At 40.7% G+C, this 17,374-nt stretch overlaps 2 protein-coding genes across 2 annotated transcripts; one reads left to right on the top strand and one right to left on the bottom strand.

Annotated features, from left to right (window-relative positions):
* Positions 1 to 1,838: 1,838 nt before the first annotated feature.
* LOC111978927 (stress-associated endoplasmic reticulum protein 1) lies at positions 1,839 to 4,973 on the bottom strand. Its single transcript, XM_024009175.2, has 3 exons — positions 4,710 to 4,973; positions 4,281 to 4,356; positions 1,839 to 2,529 (listed from the first exon to the last, which is right to left on the bottom strand). Exons 1-3 carry the CDS (start codon positions 4,791 to 4,793, stop codon positions 2,489 to 2,491), a joined length of 201 nt encoding a protein of 66 aa, XP_023864943.1. The 5' UTR covers positions 4,794 to 4,973; the 3' UTR covers positions 1,839 to 2,488.
* A 1,525-nt stretch (positions 4,974 to 6,498) lies between these two features.
* Positions 6,499 to 10,746, top strand: LOC111978926 (thioredoxin reductase-like selenoprotein T1a). The gene is made up of 6 exons (XM_024009174.2): positions 6,499 to 6,858; positions 7,716 to 7,826; positions 8,520 to 8,646; positions 9,629 to 9,716; positions 9,846 to 10,011; positions 10,306 to 10,746. The coding sequence occupies exons 1-5, from the start codon at positions 6,719 to 6,721 to the stop codon at positions 9,968 to 9,970; spliced, it is 591 nt and encodes a 196-aa protein (XP_023864942.1). The 5' UTR covers positions 6,499 to 6,718; the 3' UTR covers positions 9,971 to 10,011; positions 10,306 to 10,746.
* The last annotated feature ends 6,628 nt before the right edge of the window (positions 10,747 to 17,374 follow it).

Raw genomic sequence — 17,374 nt, 5'->3', positions numbered from 1 at the left:
TGGGACCACGCAGCCGTCATACCGCTCAGGAAGGAGACGCGTTCTGTCTCCTGGAGATGAACGTACTTTGGTGCAAAAAGTGCAAATCAATCCCAGAACAACAGCAAAGGACCTTGTGAAGATGCTGGAGGAAACAGGTACAAAAGTATCTATATCCACAGTAAAACGAGTCCTATATTGGCATAACCTGAAATGCCGCTCAGCAAAGAAGAAGCCACTGCTCCAAAACCGCCATAAAAAATCCAGACTACGTTTGCAACTGCACATGGGGATAAAGATCGTACTTTTTGGAGAAATGTCCTCTGGTCTGATGAAACAAAAATAGAACTATTTGGCCCTAATGACCAAAGTTATGTTTGGAGGAAAAATGGGGATGCTTGCATGCCGAAGAACACCATCCCAATCGTGAAGCACGGGGGTGGCAGCATCATGTTGTGGGGGTGCTTTGCTGGAGGGGGGACTGGTGCACTTCACAAAATAGATGGCATCATGAGGTAGGGAAATGATGTGGATATATTGAAGCAACATCAGTCAGGAAGTTAAAGCTTGGTCGCAAATGGGTCTTCAAAATTGACAATGCAGACCCCAAGCATACTTCCAAAGTTGTGGCAAAATGGCTTAAGGACAACAAAGTCAAGGTATTGGAGTGGCCATCACAAAGCCCTGACCTCAATCCCATAGAACATTTGTGGCCAGAACTGAAAAGCGTGAGTGAGCAAGGAGGCCTAAAAACCTGACTCGGTTACACCAGCTCGGTCAAGAGGAATGGGCCAAAATTCACCCAACTTATTGTGGGAAGCTTGTGTAAGGCTACCTGAAACATTTGACCCAAGTTAAACAATTGAAAGGCAATGCTACCAAATACTAATTGAGTGTATGTAAACTTCTGACCCACTGGGAATGTGATGAAAGAAATAAAAGCTGAAATAAATCAGTCTCTCTACTATTATTTTGACATTTCACATTCTTAAAATAAAGTGGTGATCCTAACTGACCTAAGACGGGGAATTTTTACTGGGATTAAATGTCAGGAATTGTGAAAAACTGAGTTTAAAAATGTACTTGGCTAAATTGTATGTAAACTTCCAACTTCAACTGTACATGCAAATATGTTCGTATTTATTCTGGGTGATTGGTATCTTACATAAGAAAAGCACACAAAATAATGTACCAATTATCATATTTAATTAATTTCGCTCTTACATTGCCAGCATACTTTATGCACAGTAAAATAACCAGGTTGACATTTTCATCCAGCCCTTAATATTTACTTCTAAACACTGGTTTAGTGAAGATAATTACAGTTTATCCAGTAAGCTTGAGCCTTGAACTGTTTCCGTAAACATGAGGACAGGACGTCAGATCAACTATCAAAGCTTGAAGATGTCCTTCTTACTTTTACTGATCCATATTCAACTGACTGTGGATCAGTTGACAATCCCAAAGCCCCAAGAATAGGAGGGCCAATCAATAGATACAAAATATTTAAAAAGTAGATGAGGACTAGACCGCAAAAAAACAATAGGACTGCTTATCATTACGTACCACTAATTTCTACCAAAACCATATAGAGTTTGCCCAACTTCTTAAACCAACACCATGTTAGCGGCTTTGAGCATTTCATTTATATGACAAGTATTTTAATTATAGACATTCAGTTACATAGCATTGTTTAAAATTTAGAAAATTCCATGAACTGCTATTGGTTAATATTGTCCATAGGGAGCTAACATGGCTGCCATATGGAACTCTTTGATTATACGGTGTCATGTAAATGGATCATAATGCCATAACTTCAATGTCCTAACTTTCTAAATACATGGCTCTGGTTTCTACCATTTAGTTGTTCTTTTGGCATGAGTATTATATCCAGCTTCAAATCTTGTGCTAAGATTTGTGTTGCTGAATTTCTTTCCAGTCTGACCAAGACATTTGGTCATTCTACCAAACAGAAAACATGTTCAAAGCAAAACAGAACATTTCTTTCAATACACTAAATGAAAGAAGAAATTGTAGTTCATATTACACACTGAAATTACAACAAAGTGGTGGCAAATAAGACTTCCAGAAAGGACCACCAAAAACAGAGCTCACAATTCCACAAGATGGCCAACTTGCCTGAGATTGACAGAGCACATCACCTTATTATTTCAGAAACCCCACTATTGGAATGCAGCTTGAATGGCTTTTTGTTGTGTGCTGAAAATTGTTAACCTCTATCATTTAAGGCACAAGGTAGGAATGACTTGACAGAGCTTGCCAAAAGTAACCAGAAAGACAAATAACAAAGGTCAAACAAAATAATACAAATTAAGAACAGAAAGTCACTAAAAGTGCAAGACAGTGGCTCATCGTCCTTGGCCTAGCTGTGTGCAACTTAAGAAGACTGAGAATGTTGAGTGAAGGATAATGGGACGTCATCGAGCTGAGAGAGGTGGTACTTGGTTCGGCGGATACTGAGTGGAATGGACGGGGTGGACATGTCATCCTACATGCCCATCCGAATGCTCTGAATGATCTGGAAGATAGCTGTGGAGAGAGATAATTCTGATGTTAAGAAAACAAATCTACACTGGAGTTCATTGACAAGGAATTTAGCTGAGTCAAAGAATACCTCAGATGACGCTAGAAAACCCTGACCCAAAGTGAAGGTTTTTATTCACTGACAACAGCAGTCGCCATTGAAGCTCGGAACACTGTTGGGAACTGACCAGAATGTACTGCTGGAATAGTCTACTCTACCTTTTCTCCTTTCTTTTAACTCGCCAGTGTGACTATATCCCTCCTTTCCTGCAAAGTATTAATTTATGTTTCCAAGGTGACTAATGTAATTCCTCTATTATATTCTGCTGGAATCTCTGAAAGTGTTGCCAAACCCACTGACTAGTAAAAGCCTGGACTGGGACAAACAGTGGGAGGGGAGKACAAGGGAGTAAGCCAAAATGTCAAATCAGACCACACAGAAACAGTACAAACATTCTGTCTGACCCAGGATAAAAGATGAAAACAGTCTCCCAACAGTTAGCAGGCGGAGTTCTTCGAACACTTATCAAGATTTGTCTTTCCCTAATATTAGCTGAGAGAGGCAACAAACGCATTGATATTGCCTGTTAAAAGCAAATATTGACAAAAAGATAGATGTGCAAAGGCTGACAACCCTATGGCTGTCAGGAGATATAGTGGTCCTTTGTAGCTCAGTTGGTAGAGCACGGCGCTTGTAATGCCAGGGTAGTGGATTCGATTCCAGAGACCACCCATACGTAAAATGTATGCACGCATGACTGTAAGTCACTTTGGATAAAAGCGTCTGCTATATGGCATATATTAAAGAGCCTAACAAACCCCTAATGAGACCATTGCTTGGTTTGAATACAGTATGAAGGTCCTGCCTACTTCCTGGATCATGTCCCACACTGTTTTTGAATGGCCTTATTATAGCATCATGAAACCGTGACCATTTAAGATACTGTATATGTACAATTCTATTAGTATTTGTGGATTAATTTAATTCTACCCAATGCCGTTGAACATGTTCAATTACACAAAAATAAAACATAATTGAAAAACATTAATGAAAGGCATCAGGTAAATGTAAATTATTCCACGAATATGAATATAATCTTACATATGAATTTGATGATATAATCTTGAAGGCCATTCAAAAACAGAGTGGTCCATGATCCAGGAATTAGGTGGGACTTTCATACTGTAGACGTGGGTCTACACTAGGAACCAAACAGAACCAAACAGGGAGAGACCTACCTGAATTTGTCCAATAGAAACAAATTTTTGTTGCAAAAGATTTTCTGTTTGCTACAGTTTGGACTAATGATTATACCCCTGGTCTACTTTAAAGACTGTTTGTGAGATAAGGTTATGATATATGTTTTTTATTTCAATGTTATATTCAGCAACATAACAAGTCGTACAAGACATCACACCTGTGGGAATGTGAACACCTGCACACGGTTGAGAAAAAAAAGAAAAAAAAAGATTCTGTATACGCATGCTCATTTCAGATATGAAGAAAGAAGCAAAGGGAGGACACAATTTGCCCCAGCACTACGATTTCACGTTCCAAATCTACACTTGTAGACCTCAAAGGTATAGATAGGTAAGCAATTTAGTTTTATCTGGCCTTATGACAAGCTCGGCAGAATGTTGGATACACCTTTCCAATCCTTTCAGATCAACAAAAGTGTCTGGAATAAAGTACGGATCAATTTCAGAGTTCTGCTCATCATCACTGGGAAATTAGTAAAATAGTCAACAGAACTCACCTGATCCACACACAACAAAGATGAAGAGTGCCAACAGCCAGGGTCCCACAGCCACCTTATCATCTTGAGGGTTTCTCTGTGAAACCAAATACAGTACACGTCATGCTACTGTACTAACATGTCAACGGTCAAACATGTATAATTCTCAAACCGGTAATCAGAAACATACAGCTGTTTAAATAGAATGTAAACAACTTTGTATGATGTTACATTTCATGGATACTACCGCAACAGCTGACCAAAGATTGAGAGCTGGGCAACTTGGCAATTTGCATATACTAAGGGCAAAGCATAAGTATATGTTGACAAAAAAATGAAACAAAAAAAACTAGCAAACAATCAGACAATTAAGCATTTGCTAGTTACTCATTTTAAGTAACATATTCCTTAACCCGTTTGCAAACCAAAATAAAATAGTTCAAATGTTACCGTAGATTTGGCTACGTTGCCTCTTTGCGTGATATTCTTGCTGTGTTTTTCGTTGGCCATACGAATCCTCTGTTTGGCGACCATCTTCCAAATAAGTAGGTTAKGAATTATTTTACAAAAATGTGGAATGTTAGTTATATGGTTAATATGGCTCACTGGTATGCAGCTGGCACTCGTCTACTCTACAGTACAAAATGTTTCAAAAGGGAGAATAAAAGCAGGACAAATGTCTACGTATGCAAAGTCTTAAGCCCGCCCACACAGGAAGACCGCATTTCGAACTTGCAATGTATATTTGCTATATCTTTCCGCCGCCCACTGTGTCGCGATATAGTTCTTCCCACTTTGATCATTACAAACTATCGCTTACCATATTATTGCATTTGCTAGTGTAGTTTCACAATTCTAGTACTTCAGCTCTTTCGACTTTGATATATGTAGTAAATGCAAACCTAATGCACTTGACTTCGATGGCTGCATTGACAGTGACATGTTCATTTCAAATTAATTTCAGTCGTTTTAAAAAATTAATTTCAGTAGTGTCTTCATTCTTGTATAGGGGAACATGTAAGGTAGGACAATGGTTACCCAAACAAACAATGATCAGAATGTACTCAAGCGGCAGAGTCGATATTCGCGCTTATAAACGCAGGGTCATTACAGTACTAATATATCCAATCCACAGTCAGATGACAGGCAAGGCACTGCACTTGGTTGTGTGCAGTAAGATAATTCAATATTACAATTGACATATTTTTTGTTGTTGATAATTCAATTGTACAGGTAAACGGTCACCTACTCATTGAACGCTCGTTGCGCATCAATTTTAAAGCGTTCGCTCTTGTGATGCGGTTTTTAATGATGACGTGTATCTATTTACCTATGCCAAAGAGTTTTATAACTAAACCAAGATAGACCACAGCTTGTCATTTCAATTGGCTAGAAATGAGTCATAGTGGCAGAACACGCAAAAGCTAGCGAGATCCCATTGGCGTGTTCTAATATATTTGCATATTTCCGTTAAGGAACGCCTACTCTGTGAATAAACAACGGCATTTAAAAAAACTTTAGTCCACTCTGTTAGTAATAGATTCTAGTTTTGGTAACAGAAAACTGTATTGAGATCAAATGTTTAATCGATAAGAAAATTAGCGGAATGTCGGCCAAAATCCATCTCGTTTCATCTTCTCCTACTGCCGGCCACTGGGCTTCCTCTCATTGGGCTACTATGTCATACTTCACTTTTGAATGAAGTAATTTCAATCCCCCCCCCACACACAAAAAAAACCTGACCCCTGGCCCCTTTAGTCCCCTGGGTTGGACTAAACCTTTTTTAGATACATGCGAAATAAATTTACATTCCAATAACATAGAAAGGCACTCTTTCTTCTTAGATGTTTTCTAAACAGACTTTCTCTGGTTGAGCAACGTTCTTTTTTATTTAACTGGGCATGTCAGTTAAGAAAAATATATTATTTACAATGAAGGCTACCCCCTAACCTGGACGACGCTGGGCCAATTGTGCGCCGCCCTATGGGACTCCCGATCACGGCCGGTTGTGATACAGCCCGTGATCGAACCAGGGTCTATAGTGACGCCTCTAGCACCGAGATGCAGTGCCTTAGACCGCTGCGCCACTCAGGAGCCTTAAAACTGGCTAGTGAACGTGTTTTTTGTAAGTGTCTTTAAAGGTGTACTGTCATGTATATTCATACTCAGAAACATTACAGAATTTATTATACATGTGCTTATTTTTTCACTCTGTACTGTGACGTTTCACTTAACTCAATTTCTCGGGCAATATACTGCGTTCATACTAGTCGGAACTCTGAAATGTCCGACTTGCTAACTGGTTGCAGTTACATAAGTGCCGCGTTCAATCAGGTAACAAGTCGGAAATTTCAGTATTTCCTAGTTCCGTCTAGAACGTGAACGCGGCAGTAGTTTCACAGAGCAGAGTGGGGGACGGGAGCACGGGACTGATACAGAAGTGAAGAAATCGTTGCAGAATGGCGGAGAGGTGGCTACCTTTTTCGATCATATTTCTAGGAGTTCTCTCCTTGTACTGTGCTGCGTCGGCTGATAACAGCGGCATTAAGAAGATGAAGATGCAATTTGCAACAGGGCCACTTCTTAAATTCCAAATCTGGTAAGGGAGGACAATACATTTTGAGTAGACCTCTGTTGTTCAGTTAGCATTAGCTACTTGCCTGTGAGTCTAAACCGAATTTGCATTTCCTGTCTCGGAACCAGAATCGTTATAATTTCCATGTAAACAAATTGACTGTCAAACTGGTGTAGCGTCCCATATTTTTGTTCAAAACATGATCTAACCCATTTTTCCTGAATTAATTATTTAGCTAGAGGTAACGAACTAACGAACCTAACTACGGCAGTGCAAAGCTACTGTAGTTAGTTAAATCCTATTAGGTAACTAACTAACTAATTCTGTTCAGGAAGTTGGGTGGGTGTAGTCAACTAACCTTAATCAGCGCAATATTTTTGGTTAGCTAACAACATCCACATGTTTATGTAGCTAAATGACAACCGTGTTTTGTCTGTTAATTAATCATCTGTGGTGAGTTTGAAAAAACATCTAGTTAGTTACTCTACTTCCACTGTCAAATAGTTAATCCTGTGATTTGCATACCCATGTAGGCAATAATTGTTGGATTAATTTATACCATATCAAGAGCATGGCATTAACTCAGACCAAGGGAGATTTGTGTTTGGAATGTGAAATGGTTATATTCAGTAGTTTAATTATGCATTTGTACAATAGAGTAACCGTGTGCCATACAATGAAATGTCACCACATGCTTTACTGGCAACACACCAGTATTAGCATGGAAGTCGCAACAACCAATCAAAGATGACTTTGGACTTTAGTTTGTGTATATGTTTGGCTGTGACCAAGTGTATCTAGCCTTGCCTCTGAGGACTGTGTGTTTTTCTGTCTGTTCCCCTGACTCTGGCCCTGTTTGACTCTCTGTAACTCTCTCTCAGCATCTCCTGAGGGTACAAGAGGGTGTTTGAGGAGTACATGCAGGTCTTGTACCAGCGGTACCCAGACATCCGCATTGAGGGAGAGAACTACCTTCCTCTACCCCTCTACCGGTAAATTACACTCAATGATGTATATAAATCCTGGATTGCTGATGCTATCTATTGGCYATTGAGAGGCTTTGAAGCCACCGGTCGGCCATGTTGGCACTCCCCAGTAGGAGCAGTCCTCCATAGGAATGAATGGAATTCTACAGTATTTCAGTTAAATGTTTAATGTTTCAAGGACAAAATTACATGTATTTACATGTTTGTGTTGTTGTGGGGACAAGTTAGTCATCTCAAAAAATTATACTTTAATTAAAATGTTTTTACTTTTTATTTTTATGTTTAGCTCACAATGTAATAATGCATAATGTCATTACAATATGCATTGAGGTGTCTATAATAATGTAGACATTAATAAATTAATATCTATAGGAGTGCTAAGATGGAGGCACAGTGGCTTCAACACAGTACTCCCTATCAGACATCTAGTGTATATCAAAAGAACTGGTTACACTGTGTGCCACCATACCATGGAAACACTTGACACTTAAATTGGAAGCGTATTGCAATGTATTCTCCCATGTGTGGTTGTTAACAACAAATTGACCCTCAGGTCTTCATCTGTTCTGGGCCTAAGGGCTAACACACCACATACCGCCGGGTGCAAAATCCTTTTCTTTGTTGACGATTTACACCTTGATATCTGCCACTATGTTCTACCCTCTCTCTGGAAGTTGACATCTTGTTTGCTGTCCTCAGACACGTTGCTTCCTTCCTGTCCATGTTCAAGCTGGCACTGATCGGACTGATCATCATCGGCAAGGACCCTTTTGCCCTCTGCGGTATGCAAGCCCCAGGCGTCTGGGTCTGGGGACAGGAGAATAAGGTGAGTCTCTTAAGGAAAAAATGCTACATGRCACTTGGTGTTAGCGTCACAGGCATACCGTATGTTATTGTATAACAATACTCTGCAGTTTAAGTATAGCCATGTTGATTTGTTTATTTAACTCAGTCCTTAAGAGATACATTGAAAATGTAAGAGTAGTCATAGACAAGTGACTACTGAGAGACACTCTCTCATACCTTACCCATGGGAGTTCATAACAACTGTTTGTTGTTTTCCCTGGCTATGAACCTGGATCTCCAAGGTAACATGAGCCAGTGGTGCTGAAGTAGAGTGCACGCAGTATTGAAATCCCATCCATATATACAGTGAGCTCCAACAGTAGAGCGAGAAAGTTAGACGCACAAATATCCTCCCCCCAAGACATGCTGGGTGGGTAGCATTTTTTTGGGGGGGGTGGTATATTTATGATTAACTTTCTCACTCATTATTCATGATTCATTCAGGATTATCTGTAACCATGGTAGCATCCACATTAATGTAGATTCTTATTTACAATAAAATTGAAACCCGATATGGATGAAAATACCCTCCAAATGAAAGCTTTAACCTCATTGTCATTGTATAATTTCAAATCCAAAGTGCTGGAGTGCAGAGCTGAAACAACAAATGTGTCAGTGTCCCAATACTTTTGGTGCCTATAGTATATGCAAAACACACTGTGGGCAAATAAGAATGTACATGGGTTATGTAAGTAGTAACACAGGAGCACTACATTACTCTTGTGTGTTCCTCTGCCTACTGTTATAACATGTTGCTGTTTTATCCTTGAGCTGGGTACACAGACGTAAGGCTATGGAACAATTTGAGATTGTTATCAACACTTATATACATGTTATATACAAACTTTATAACTCAAAGTATTGAATTGACAACCAGTGAACTTTGCCCCAGAGAGGATGGAATCCATGGCAAAACACTCATCGATTGGTGTAGATATTGAGTTTCTGTTTGTCTCTCTCAGATTTATGCCTGCATGATGGTGTTTTTCTTCAGCAACATGATTGAAAACCAGTGTATGTCAACAGGAGCGTTTGAAATCACGTTAAACGGTAAGGCTCACTTTGCCACATTACTTGTTTGCATGAGTATGCACAAATCCTCCACGGACCCTGCATCATTGTAAAACATCACACAGAAAAGAGTGCGGAGAGTTGATTTGTTTGTACCTACCTGGGCAGATGTGCCAGTGTGGTCCAAGCTGGAGTCGGGTCACCTGCCCTCCATGCAGCAGCTGGTCCAGATCCTGGAGAACGAGATGAAGATGAATGTACCCATGGACACACTCCCCCACCACCGCTCCTAACCCTGTCTCACCCCCCCCGGTGGAGCCATAGACCCCTCCACGTACGGAACCATCCTCCACGTCTTCTATCCACTTCAGTCTGCACAGTGGAAAGAACCACCATCTCTCACACACACACACACACACACACACACACACTATCTCAGACTAATTTACTGTGTGGTATGGTGTTTGTGCGCTTAAATGTTCTATTCACATGACCATAGTTGTCAGTTTAGGAATACTGAACCTACTCAACCTCACATCAAAAGTTAGGGTGTCACTTTTTGACAGAACTTCAAGGACTTTTGGATGCGTTTGATGTACTCACTTTTGTGTCTTTTTTTCCTCTGCAGGTTTGAGGTGGGTTTCTCAATGGACTGTGAGGTGATGTTAATGAAGGTCTGCGCTGAAGGCAGGAAGACTGCTAGCTCAGACTGGATGTCCCCATCGCTCCTCACCACGCCCCTTAGACGCCCCGCCCCTGATGCTGGCTTGGGATCTACGGCAACCGCAACAGCCATTTTGTTGTACTATTACTACTGCAGATAGTTTATCTTGTTACAATAAACATTCAGTTTTGTCTCTTATGCTCACATGGATCAATTTAAGCGCAACAATATTGATGTGGATGGTCAGATATTAGAGATTAATATAGATTTCCCCCCCTTTAATTAGCCACACATCGATCCATGTGAGTTAGGCATGACCATAGGTGGCGTGTCCGTAAGGCCAAAATGATATAGCCTAATTAGCCTATTCCTGTCTACAGAAATAAATAAAATCATTTAAAATGGGCTACTAAAGTATGATTTGCCCACAGTGGGCCATAAGCATTGCCTACAGTCGGAAATGCAGCACACGGCAAATACCAAATGCATGATTGTTTAGTTGTGACTCATTGAAAAGCAAAGGCTCATCCAGGCATTTCGCAATATTTCGAAATACAATTGCAAGAAAACCTAGTTTGGAAAGTAAACTGTTATTGCTGTCAGGAGAAAACAATGATAAGACTAATCTGACTTTTACTATAACAATTATCAACTTATTTGAGCTAGTGGACCCCATCTTGACAGTGGTGTAAATAAATAAAACGTTTTAGAGTTAATTTCCTCCAATTCTACACATTTTGCCGCGGGGCAGAGAAGATTTAGCAATTTAACTAATTTCATGCAATTTTACTCATTTTGCCATGGGGCAGAGAGGAAGATTAGCTGTTTTACAATACATTTCCTGCAATAATATATATATTTGTGCCATAGGGTGGAGAGAAATGCTTGCAGTTTAATATATGAATGAGACTAACAAAATCAATGGTGGCTGGTAATTTGACCATGATAACARGTCTAGATAGCTGACCGCTAAACTAATTTAGCAACCCCCCCCCCCCAAAAATGCTGATGTAAAACCACATTTCGAAATTGCTCCTTGTGTATTCTACTATTCCAAGGGCCGACAGTTGCCCTGGCCTAGGCCTGTACGCTATACATGCTCAGCATTACATCCAACAGGGATTGAGTTATATTATTAGCCTAAATTATGACAATCCAATCTACTCATCACATTAAGAATAGTAGGCTTGCATAAGTGCAAATGCGATGATGCATGGAATGCTTTATTATAAAGGTGCATTTTTATGGTGAAAATTTGCTTCCCCAAACTTAACTCACACGCCTCATATAGTCATGACGTTTTGCTTTTGAGCCATTATTTATAGTATAACCATTGTTCGTGTACTACACAGAAAACATTTTACATCATCTGATCATGAGCATTTGAATAACATCTAAAATAGCATTTCAGAATTATTGTAATTTGTATATTTCTTTGCATAGCTGGAAGTGGAGCTAAGAAGATTAATAAAATGTCTGTCTAATGGTGAAAGAGTTGGGTGAGCTTGGTCTGCTTGAGCTAGGACAAGGTTAACTGATTTTGGTTGTTGGTATGACGATAAGTAAATTATTTTCTAACGTGACTAGGCGGATAAGATCAAGAGAAAAACCACACCAGCTGTTTTTCAAAGGTTACGTGCACAGATAAATCCAGGAGGGGATATATTTTTGTAAGAAACATGATCACAGTTTCATTCTAAAGACCTTTGTAAATGCAGGAGACCGATAACTTAGCAGATGTAAAGTGTATTGGAAATGTATTGATTTAGAATTTGCACTCTTCAGTACTTATGGAGGACTACAATGGATAGAAATTATATTGAAGGTACACTATATAATCTACCGTTCAAAAGTTTGGGGTCACTTAGAAATGTCCTTGTTTTTGAAAAGCAATTTTTTTTGTCCATTAAAATAACATCAAATTGATCAGAAAGAAACACAATGTTAACATTGTTAATGTTGTAAATGATTATTGTATATGTAACCGATGTGAAATGGCTAGCTAGGGAGCGGTGGTGCGCGCTAGCAGCCTTTCAGTCGGTGACGTCACTTGCTCTGAAACCTTGAAGTAGTGGTTCCCCTTGCTTTGCAAGGGCCGCGGTCTTTGCAGAGCAAGGGGAACCAGTACTTCAAAGGGAACCACTACTTCAAGGTCTCAAAGCGAGTGACGTCACCGCTTGAAAGGCTATTAGTGCGCACCGCCGCTAGCTAGCCATTTCACATCGGTTACATTCACCCCCCTTTCGACCTCCTCCTTTTCCGCAGCAACCAGTTATCCGGGTCAACAGCATCAATGTAACAGTATTACTTTAGTCCGTCCCCTCGACCCGGGCGCGAACCAGGGACCCTCTGCACATATCAACAACAGTCACCCACGAAGCATCGTTACCCATCGCTCCACAAAGGCCGCGGCCCTTGCAGAGCAAGGGGAACCACTACTTCAAGGTCTCAGAGCAAGTGGCGTCACCAATTGAAACGCTATTAGCGCGCACCACCGCTAACTAGCTAGCCATTTCACATCGGTTACATATATTCCATATGTTCCATTAAAAATCAGCTGTTTCCAGCTACAATAGTCATTTACAACATTAACAATGTCTACACTGTATTTCTGATCAATTCGATGTTATTTTAATGGACAAAAAAATTTGCTTTTCTTTCAAAAACAAGGACATTTTTAAGTGACCCCAAACTTTTGAACGGTAGTGTATAAAAGTATATACAAACCTTTTTGACTCATCCCATACACTAACTACTGTGTATCTTTCCTGTTGTCTAGTCACTTTATTCCTAGTTATATGTACATACACTATATATACAAAAGTATGTGGATACCCCTTCAAATTAGTGGATCGGCTATTTCAGCCAAACCCGTTACTGACAGGTGTATAAAATCGAGCACACAGCCATGCAATGGCAGTAGAATGGCCTTACTGAAGAGCTCAGTGACTTTCAACGTGGCACCGTCATAGGATGCCAACTTTCCAACAAGTCAGTTTAGAATGACATTCTAGATGATTCTGTGCTTCCAACTTTGTGGCAACAATTTGGGGAAGTCCTTTTCCTGTTTCAGCATGACAATGCCCCAGTGCATGAAGCAAGGTCCATACAGAAATGGTTTGTTGAGATTGGTGTGGAAGAAATTGACTGGCCTGCACAGAGCCCTCACCTCAACCCCATTGACCACCTTTGCAATGAATTGGAACGCAGACTGCGAGCCAGGCCTAATCGCCCAACATCGGTGCCCGACCTCACTAATGCTCTGAATGGAAGCAAGTCTCCAAAGCATTGTTTTAACATCTAGTAGAAAGCCTCCCCAGACCAACTCCATATTAATGCCCATGATTTTGGAATGAGATATTCGATGAGCAGGTGTCCCCATACTTTTGGTCATGCAGTGCGTCACTATATCAAATACAATTATTCTAATCTTACAATAAAGCATGAAATTAATGATTTAAAATCTAAAAATTTAATGCAGTGCTTTGCCAGGCCTGTTTGTGGAATAGCCTACTATTAGCACACAATTGGCAATGTTCCAATACCATCTAATAAAATGATTTCCTAGCTAATAACTGACAGTTGAAATGGCTGAAATAGTCTTTGCAGTAATACTTTAAGTTCGGGCCCCTGGATTCTTTCTGACCATGTGACTTGACCAGGAAAAACTCTGGGTTCTAGGCAGTAGTAATTGTACTCTATCACAAGGACCTAGAGTTCTAAAGATTGCGTCTTTGACCAGCTCAAATTAAACGAGCGTCGGTGAACCACGTGGGGATTTTGTCTCGAATCTCAAAAACTTGTCTGAGCAGCTAAATCCTGGCCAAAGTCCTGTAGTGTACACCCGAAATAACTAAGTGTGTTGCATGGAAAGATGCCGCTTCCAATCATTCTTCTTCACACCAAAATCTATCTATACTGAACAAAAATATAAACGCAACATACAACAATTTCAAAGATTTTACTGAGTTACACTTCATATAAGTGTAACAGTATAACTTTAAACCGTCCCCTCGCCCCGACACGGGCGCRAACCAGGGACCCTCTGCACACATCAACAACTGACACCCACGAAGCGTCGTTACCCATCGCTCCACAAAAGCCGCGGCCCTTGCAGAGCAAGGGGAAACCCTACTTAAGTCTCAGAGCAAGTGACGTAACTGATTGAAATGCTAGTAGCGCATACCCGCTAACTAGCTAGCCATTTCACATCCGTTACATAAGGAAATCAGTCAATTTAAATAAATTCATTAGGACCTAATCTATAGATTTCACATGACTGTGAATACATATCTGTTGGTCAGATACCTTAAAGAAAAATCAGGATCARAAAACCAGTCAGTATCTGGTGTGACCATTTGCCTCATGCAGTGCGACACATCTCCTTCGTATAGAGTTGATCAGGCTGTTGATTGTAGCCTGTGGAATGTTGTCCAACTTCTCTTCAATGGTTGTGCGAAGTGCTGGATGTTGGTGGGAACTGGAACACGCTGTCATACAAGTCAATCCAGAGCATCCCAAACATACTCATTGGGTGACATGTCTGGTGAGTATGCAGGCAATGGAAGAATTGGGACATTTTCAGCTTCCAGGAATTGTGTACAAATCCTTGAGACATGGGGCCGTGCATTATCATGCTGAAACATGAGGTGATGACGGCAGATGAATGGCACGAAAATGGGCCTCAGGATCTCGTCATGGTATCTCTGTGCATTCAAAATACCATAGATAAAACGCAATTTTGTTCGTTGTCCGTAGCTTATGCCTGCCTAACCATAACCCCACCATAGGGCACTCTGTTCACAACGTTGACATCAGCAAATCACTCGCTCACACGACGCCATACCTGTGGTCTACTGTTGTGAGACCGGTTGGACATACTGCCAAATTATCTAAAATGACGTTGGAGAAGAAATAAACAGAAGAAATAAACATTAAATTCTCTGGCAACAGCTCAGGTGGACATTCCTGCAGTCAGCATGCCAATTGCACGCTCCCTCAAAACTAGAGACATCTGAGGCATTGTGTTGTGTACGAAATCTGCACATTTGAGTGACTTTTTTATTCCCCCCAGCACAAGGTGCACCTGTGTAATAATTATTCTGTTTAAATCAGCTTCTTTACAGTGCATTTGAAAAGTATTCAGACCCCTTCACTTTTTCCACATTTTGTTACGTTACAGCCTTATTCTAAAATATATATATATACTCTACCATAAAGGCCTGATTGGTGGAGTGCTGCAGAGATGGTTGTCCACAGAGAAACTGGAGCTCTGTCAGAATGACCATTGGGTTCATGGTCACCTCCCTGACCAAGGCCCTTCTCCCACGATTGCCCAGCTCTAAGAAGAGTCTTGGTGCTTACTGTGTTCTTGGGGATCTTCAATGCTGCAGAAATGTTTTGGTATCCTTCCCCAGACCTGTGCCTCGACACAATCCTGTCTCGGAGCTCTACGGACAATTCCTTCGACCTCATGGCTTGGTTTTTGCTCTGACATGCACTGTCAACTGTGGGACCTTTATATAGACAGGTGTGTGCCTTTCCAAATCATGTCCAATCAATTGCATTTACCACAGGTGGATTCCAATCAAGTTGTAGAAACATCTCAAGGATGTGGGAACAGGATGCACCTAAACTCAGCAAAGGGTCTGAATACTTATGTAAATAAGGTATTTCAGATTTTTGTCATTATGGGGTATTGTGTTATAGATTGATGAGGGAAAATTGTTATTTAATCAATTTTAGAATAAGGCTGTAACGGAACAAAATGTGTTAAAAGTCAAGGGGTCTGAATACTTTCCCGAATGCACTGTATATGCCACAGGTGGATGTCAGGTGGATGGATTATCTTGGCAAGCGAGAAATGTTCACTAACCAGGTTGTAAGCAAATTTGTGCACATCATTTGAGAGAAATAAGCTTTTTGATCATTTCTGCAATCTTTTACAGTACTATGCAAAAGTTTTAGGCAGGTGTGAAAAAATGCTGTAAAGTAAGAATGCTTTCAAAAATAGACATGTTAATAGATTATATTTATCAATTAACTAAATGCAAAGTGAGTGAACAGAAGAAAAATCTACATCAAATCAATATTTGGTGTGACCACCATTTGCCTTCAAAACAGTGTCAATTCTTCTAGGTACACTTGCACAAAGTTTTTGAAGGAACTCGGCAGGTAGGTTGGCCTTAACATCTTGGAGAATTAACCACTGTTTTTCTGTGGATTTAGGCAGCCTCAGGTGCTTCTCTCTCTTCAAGTAATCCCAGACAGACTCGATGATGTAGAGATCAGGGCTCTGTGGGGGCCATACCATCACTTCCAGGACTCCTTGTTCTTCTTTACACTGAAGATAGTTGTTAATGACTTTCGCTGTATGTTTGGGGTCGTTGTCATGCTGCAGAATAAATTTGGGGCCAATCAGATGCCTCCCTGATGGTATTGCATGATGGATAATTATCTGCCTGTACTTCTCAGCATTGAGGAGACCATTCATTCTGACCAAATCCCCGACTCCATTTGCAGAAATGCAGCCTCAAACTTGCAAGGAACCTTCACCATGCTTCACTGTTGCCTGCAGACACTCATTCGTGTACCGCTCTACAGCCCTTCGGCAAACAAACTGCCTTCTGCTCCAGCCAAATATTTCACATTTTGACTCATCAGTCCAGAGCACCTGCTGTCATTTTTCTGCACCCCAGTTCCTGTGTTTTCGTGCATAGTTGAGTCGCTTGGCCTTGTTTCCACGTCGGAGGTATGGCTTTTTGGCCGCAAGTCTTCCATGAAGGCCACTTCTGACCAGACCTCTCCAGACAGTAGATGGGTGTACCAGGGTCCCACTGTTTTCTGCCAATTCTGAGCAGATTGCACTGCTGGACATCTTCCGATTGTGAAGGGAAGTAAGCATGATGTGTCTTTCATCTGATGCAGTAAGTTTCCTTGGCCGACCACTGCTTCTACGGTCCTCAACGTTGCCGATTTCTTTGTGCTTCTTCAAAAGAGCTTGGACAGCACATCTGTGTCTTGTTGCTGTGCT

Source organism: Salvelinus sp. IW2-2015, linkage group LG19, assembly GCF_002910315.2.
Source record: "Salvelinus sp. IW2-2015 linkage group LG19, ASM291031v2, whole genome shotgun sequence".
Classification (NCBI taxonomy): Eukaryota; Metazoa; Chordata; class Actinopteri; order Salmoniformes; family Salmonidae; genus Salvelinus; species Salvelinus sp. IW2-2015.
This window is presented reverse-complemented; position numbering and strand designations above follow the sequence as displayed.